The sequence below is a fragment of the Leishmania donovani genome, chromosome 22 (genome assembly GCF_000227135.1).
Source record: "Leishmania donovani BPK282A1 complete genome, chromosome 22".
Lineage (NCBI taxonomy): Eukaryota > Euglenozoa > Kinetoplastea > Trypanosomatida > Trypanosomatidae > Leishmania > Leishmania donovani.
This window is the reverse complement of record NC_018249.1, coordinates 170,416-177,037: the sequence shown is the minus strand read 5'-3', so window position 1 is coordinate 177,037 and position 6,622 is coordinate 170,416. Positions and strand designations below refer to the sequence as shown.

Sequence of the window (6,622 nt, the reverse complement as noted above, 5' to 3'; positions counted from 1 at the left end):
ACTAGGACGTGGGGAGGTCAGAGCGAGTCGTCGTCGCGGATGCCGGCGGCCAGGTCTTGGATGGCGCTGCTTCGGAGCGACCCGCGACAGTGAGCACGTTTGCATGACCCATACGATGCTTGCGAGCTGTCAGCGTGGCTTGCGCGCATCCGCCCTCCCTCCTCCGGCCCTCGCACTGCCTACTGGTGCGGTGAGCCTGAGAGCCACCGTGAGGGCGACGCACAATACGACGACCGGCATGATGGGTGCGGCGGTGGGGCGACCTGCGAGGCGGCGCGTGGTGGGTGGGGAGCTCTGAGGCAGAGGGCATGCCCTCAGATGACTGGGTGGGCGCATTGCTGTGACGTGTGTCTAGCGCTGCGTCGCACCACGCGGATGTGGGCCTGCGACAGGGCCTGGGGGTGCGGAAGGTAGAGTAGAGTTTAACTCATGTCGTGCGGTAGAGAAGGGATGTAGTGACGGAAAAAGACTACGAAGCTTCCAAGTAGAAAGCGGTGAACATTCTCTCCTGTTATTGTGCCTCGGCGTCGATCGCTCTCTCTCGCGCTCTTGGTGTCTGCCCGGATGTATATTGAGTGCGCCTGTGCGTGTGTGTGGGTGGCTCTCGATGTATACGGGGAGTGACGTACGCACGCAAAAAAAAAAACGAAACACATTTCTCTCCGCCGACGACAACATTCTCGAGCGGGCGCACACACACGCACACGAGGGACAAGCAATCAAGATGGACTGAGATAGGTTACCGGTGTCGTGGGCTCTTCCCCCCTCTTCTTTTTCTCCTTTTCTCTGGTTCTTTCATGTTCGCAAGCGCAGAAGCAACGCCACGGGCGCATCCGGTGGTTTGCCGACCCTTCGCACGGCGAGCCTCACAAGGAGAGAGAGAGAGACAACGACGAAGTGAGGCATGTGCACTTGCTAGCGAGTCATGGTGCACGTGCAAGGGAAACTAAAATTGAAACCCGAGCAAAGAGAAAAGTCTCTCTTCCGTGAGGTGCGACGTGCTTCCCTCCCTCGTCCCACCTTGACGCGCCCTATCCACTCTCTGGCAATGTCTTTCGCCAAATAAAAAGTGGCAGATCGCGCGTACGGCTCGCGCTCTTCCCGCCTACCCGCCCTCGCGGCCTTTCGGTGGGCTCATGGCATTTTGTGTAGCGATCTATCAGTGCGTTTCCGCTTCTCACTGTGAGCCGTCTCGCATCCTCTATCGCTGCCTTTCTCCTACACCCTGCCCTTCCCTCCACCGCCCTTACCGCTTTTCGACCCTTTACTTCGGCATGGCTCACTGTACGGCTGAAAGCTGGTCGCTCGTCACATTGGAGGTACAACACGCACGCAGGGAACGATACGAAATAAAGGGCGTGCTTCCGTGTGTGAGGCCTTGCATTGTTGTTGTTCGGACCACTTTTTGACGGGTGAACTTGTGTGTTTGTGTGGGTAGGTGTGCGCGCACGTTGGTAGCCAAGATCGTTTTGCTGAGTTCCTAGGCTGATCTTTTCGTCGTTGTCTTTCCTGCATCCTATCCTCCTCCTCCTGGCGCGCTTTCTCAGTTTCGTCTGTCAGGCGGTGAGGCGGCGAGCGCCACTGAAACACGGCTGAAAAGAAAGCGAGCTGCATGCAAGCGCCGTGGGGGGGGGGTGGGCGCAGAGACCGCCAACACGCACGGTCTACACGGGGAGCCATACGGTTGCTCGCTGACGGTGTCCGATTTGGCGCCACTCCATATTCTCTCTCTCGCGCTCGCATCCCCTTGTTGTGTTGGTGCGTGCGTGCAGGCTCTTTTTTTTCAAGCATGTACCGTCGTCTCTCGCGCGTCGCCTCGTCGCAGGCGGAAAGTCGTCCCCGCACCGTTGCGTCTGCAGCGGGCTGGGCGCCGACGCAGTCCTTCAGCACCGCCCATCCCCCACGCGGATCATTCAACAGCGGGGCCGTGTCATGGCTTGTCGCGGCCTCGCGCGGCCTACGCATGCACACCTTTGTGATGGGTACCCCAGTCAACCGTGTGCAACGCCGCGGCTACTTCTCGAACGGGCCGCATCATCAAGAGCACTCGGTCAACCTTGACAGCGGTACAGGCAAGGCTACCGATGGTAGTGGTGCATCGGCGGCGTTGTCCTTGTCGTCCGGGGCGTCGTCGCACGCGGCTGTGCAGGCTGGCATTGAGGCTGAACTCCAGGCGCTGCGCAGCAGCTATCTGGAGCCGTACGACGGCGTGTACCGCTTCCTCACGCCATTCAAGAGCACAACCCCGATGGTGATGTTTCTGGGCAACCACAGCTCTGGCAAGTCGACCCTTATCAACTATCTCTCTGGCTGCGAGATCCAGGAGACTGGCGTCGCGCCGACGGACGACGGCTTCACGGTGATCAAGCGCGGAACATACGACATGGACGCTGATGGGCCTAGCGTGGTGAGCAACCCCAAGTACCAGTACCAGTCGCTCCAGCAGTTTGGCATTTCCTTTGTGACGCACTTCAAGATGAAGACGCGCGCAATGCCGGCGACGTCGCAGATTCCGATGGACATGGTGCTCGTCGACACGCCCGGCATGATCGACACACCCGTGCACGCATCCTCGGCCGAGCAGGCGGGGAGCGGTGACCACACCCGCGGCTACGACTTCCTCGCCGTGACGCGGTGGTTTGCGCAGCAAAGCGACGTCATTCTTCTCATGTTTGACCCGGCGAACCCGGGGACCACAGGCGAGACGCTCGACGTGCTCACCAAGTCCCTCACCGGGTACGAGCACAAGTTTTTCTTGGTGCTGAACAAGGTAGATGTCTTTGAGAAGGTGACCGATTTTGCGCGGGCGTACGGGACGCTGTGCTGGAACCTCAGCAAGGTCATGAAGATGAAGGACATCCCGCGCGTGTACACTACTTCAACACCGCTGAAGAAGCTGAACGAGGCGTCCGGCAAGCCGCCAACCGCGACGACGCCCGCCACCAGCACTGTGCCAGCGGCGGAGCTGTCACGCCAACGGAACGAGATTCTCAATGAGATACGCGCTGCTCCGATGCGGCGCATGGACAACCTCATCACTGAGACGGAGGAGAGCGCGCGCAACCTCCTCCTTGCCTGTAGGGTGTCTAAAGTGCTGCGGCAGGATTACCGCCAGCGCGAGGTCTTCGTGTACTGTGCCCTCGGTGCGGCTTGCCTAATTGGACCCGCAACAGCCGTGGCCCTCTCTTCCATCACCATTACCGGTACAGTGCTCGTTGCGCTCGTGTCCGTTGCCGTCGGCAGCGGCGGCCTCGCGGGGGCGCGGATGCACCTGCGCGAGTTTGAGCACCGCTTGTTGCAGTCTTGCGACAACGCGCTTGGCCGCCTCTTCACAACAAAGACACGCACAAAGGACGTGGAGGTGCGCTGGCAGCGCACCGTGAGACCCGAGCTACTGCGCATCGCTGCCGCGTCGCATGAGAAAGGCTCCAGTGGCATCATGGCGCTGCCGTCGTGCTCGGCGCGGGCGTGCCGCGGGATGCAATACGTTATTGACCATGAGGTCCCAGCGCTGCGCCGCAGGGTGAGCGAGTACAAAGAGGACTTCTTCCAAGGGCGCTGCGCCGCAGCGCATCACAAGTGAGCAGGGAGGCGCGCACAAGAGGCCCCAGTGCGCACGCGCATGCGTCCGTGCGCCGCTCTTTGCCTGCCTGCCTGATCGCTACTCACCGCACCTTTGTCCGTTCCTGCGGTGCGCACTCACGCTCTCAACATCATCGCCCACATTCTCTCCAGCCCCGTTCTCGTTAGCCCCTCACGCCTGTCTGTGCTCTGCACCGCCGCACCGCCGTGAGCGTGCGGAGAAGGCCGCGGCAGAAGAGTGCTTCGGCAGAGGCAAAGGGAAGGGAGGGGGAGTTTTGTGTGTGTGTGTGTGCGATACTTCACGCCTAAGCACACCAGCGTGCCCAACGACATATTGTGGCTCACTGCAGTGAGCTTGTGAAAGACCGACAGTCGCACAAGGAGGGAGCGGAAAAGACGCAGTACAGTGGCCACTGCCGCTTTAGTCCACACCCACGACGCTACCGTTTTCCATGGCTCAGGCTTCACTACATGTCCTTGCGGCGGAGTGCGCGCGCCGCCTCTCATTCTCTCCGCCCCACCCCTTGCGTCGCCTATTGTGCCTGTGAAGTGCCACCGACACCTTCTCGTGCCTTCTCCACTCCTCGCCCTCGCCTCAGGGGATCCAAGTGACCGCATTGCCATCCTGCTTCCTCACTCAATCGCATACGAACGCACACCGGCTAGCCCACAGTAACGCGTGCCACGGCAGCTAAAGAGCACCGCATCCATTCTCCTGAGTTTTTTTTTTGTTTTGGTCCTCAACTCCGTTGTTGGCCCTCATCGAGCTGCACACGTGTGTGTTTTTCCGGCGGTCGCTCTGAACGCTGCCGCACCTTCCGCCTTTTGTTTTCTCGTCACGTCACAGAGCGGAACCCGAGGACAACGCAGGAACACGACGCTCGCTCACAGCCTCTGCCGCAGTCATGCAGTTTGTGATCAACTCCTCGTCCATTCTTGCGCCGGCGTTGCAGCATGCTCTCGAGAGCGTCTTGAGTGTGCCGGCGCTGTGCATCGAGATGTGTGCCGAGGGTCCCCACCGCGTTACAGTAGATGGGAAGACCTTCCGCGGGCTCCAGCCGTTTCTGCAGGCGCTGCGCCGCACCGCCGTGACACCGGAGCAGAAGGCCTTCCTCGGGGAGGACGAGGAGCAGGTATCGCTGGTGAACCAGTGGGTTGGCGCGGCGGCTGTGCTAGACGCCGACGTCGCGCGCGCCGTTGCCGAACCTGCCACCTCGGTTGCCAAGGCTCTCTACAGTGATGTGGAGCGCATTCTTGTGGCGACGTCGAACGCAGCTTCGCACTACCTCACCGGTAGCGAGCGCGCCACAATGGCCGACGTGCTCCTGTACGCCGCCGCCTTCAACCACTCGGCCCACACGGAGGTGCTGCCAACAACCATGAAGTGGGCTGTGCACGCACAGCAGGACGCCTACCTGGCCCCCATTCGCTCGTCGGCTGTGAAGACGGCGGAGAACCATAGCGCTGGCAAGGCTCACGGCGCGACCAGGGCGGAGGTCTCCTACGTTAAGCCGTCCGAGGAGGAGATTTTGCGGCGCCGTGCGGAGAAAGAGAAGGCAAAGGCGGAGAAGGCTGCTGCTGTCGCCGCGGCGAAAGCCTCAGCTAGCCCCAGCGCCCGCGCACCAGAGGGCAAGAAGGCCACTAAGACGCAGCTGGATTCTACGAGCCTGTGCGTGCGTGTGGGGCAGCTGACAAACCTGCGCCGTCACCCTGGCGCCGACCGGCTCTACGTCGAGGACATGGTGCTCGGTGATGAGACACGCACCATTGTGAGCGGGCTGGTGGGGAACTACGTGATCGAGGAGCTGGAGGGCACGCAGTGCCTCGTCGTGTGCAACATGAAGCCAAAGTCACTTATGGGTGTCACTTCGCAGGGGATGGTGCTGTGCGCCAAGAGGGACGCTGAAGTGAAGCTCATCCGCCCTCCGGCGTGCGCCAAGCCAGGCGACCGCATCCTATTCGGCGCCTCGTATGACGCTGCTGTCGCCGCGGCTGCCGCTCCGGAGCCGATATCGGGCAATAAGATGACCGAGGTTCTCTCCCACCTGCACACAAACGCCGACGGCGTCCTTTGCTGGAAGGAGGAGCCTGCGCGGCACCCGAGCGGTGCGGCGGTGGCCATCGCGGACATGGCAAACTGCCCTGTGAGCTGAGGCGCGGCCTCTACCAAAACACGTGGTACTGCGCGACGGACCGACGGGGCGACGGGGACCGGACAGGAGGGCAGGCGGGGGGCGCCCGTTTGCGCGTTGCTCTCCATCGAAGACGAATTCCTTTTTTTTTTCGCTGTTGTCAACACCTCGGCGCTTGTGAGGGCGAAGGGGGAAGACCCTGTTTAGAAGGGCGCAAGATGGACAAGACGGCAACAGCCGTACCCGAAGAGAGAATGCATTTGGCTCTACTGTCGCGATGCCTTCGTGCGTGTGCTTTCCTTTCAGTTTTCGTTATGTCGCGTGCGTGCCCGCTGGTGCTCGCAGCTGTGTCTGTGGATTTCAAGACGGATGCGTTCTGCGTTCGCGTGCACAGGGGCGTTCTTGTAGGCCGCATTGCGCGTTTGTGCACTGATCGACTCACTCACGTGCGCGCCTACGCAGGGAAGGCCGTCTTTCGCACCGCCATTTTTTCTTTGGTGCATCCTCGAGCCAGAGGCCATGCCACGCCTTGCGTCTTTTCCTCTCACTCTGCATGCCCCTCATGACGGGAAGCGGGCGCGCGTCAGCGCGTGACAGCGCAGGATCGAGTGCACCCTCTCCCCATCCCCTGCGAATGCTGCACCACCTCTGGCGGTGACAGGGGCCCGGTGACTAGGACGTGGGGAGGTCAGAGCGAGTCGTCGTCGCGGATGCCGGCGGCCAGGTCTTGGATGGCGCTGCTTCGGAGCGACCCGCGACAGTGAGCACGTTTGCATGACCCATACGATGCTTGCGAGCTGTCAGCGTGGCTTGCGCGCATCCGCCCTCCCTCCTCCGGCCCTCGCACTGCCTACTGGTGCGGTGAGCCTGAGAGCCACCGTGAGGGCGACGCACAATACGACGACCGG

General features: G+C 61.5%; 2 protein-coding genes across 2 annotated transcripts; both read left to right on the top strand.

Annotated features, from left to right (window-relative positions):
* Window positions 1–2,248: 2,248 nt before the first annotated feature.
* On the top strand, window positions 2,249–3,583 carry LDBPK_220360 (hypothetical protein, conserved; the record flags this gene model as incomplete). The annotated part of the gene is made up of 1 exon (XM_003860738.1): window positions 2,249–3,583. One exon carries the CDS (start codon window positions 2,249–2,251, stop codon window positions 3,581–3,583), a length of 1,335 nt encoding a protein of 444 aa, XP_003860786.1.
* A 904-nt stretch (window positions 3,584–4,487) lies between these two features.
* Window positions 4,488–5,735, top strand: LDBPK_220350 (hypothetical protein, conserved; the record flags this gene model as incomplete). Its single annotated transcript, XM_003860737.1, has 1 exon — window positions 4,488–5,735. The coding sequence occupies one exon, from the start codon at window positions 4,488–4,490 to the stop codon at window positions 5,733–5,735; it is 1,248 nt and encodes a 415-aa protein (XP_003860785.1).
* Window positions 5,736–6,622: the final 887 nt, after the last annotated feature.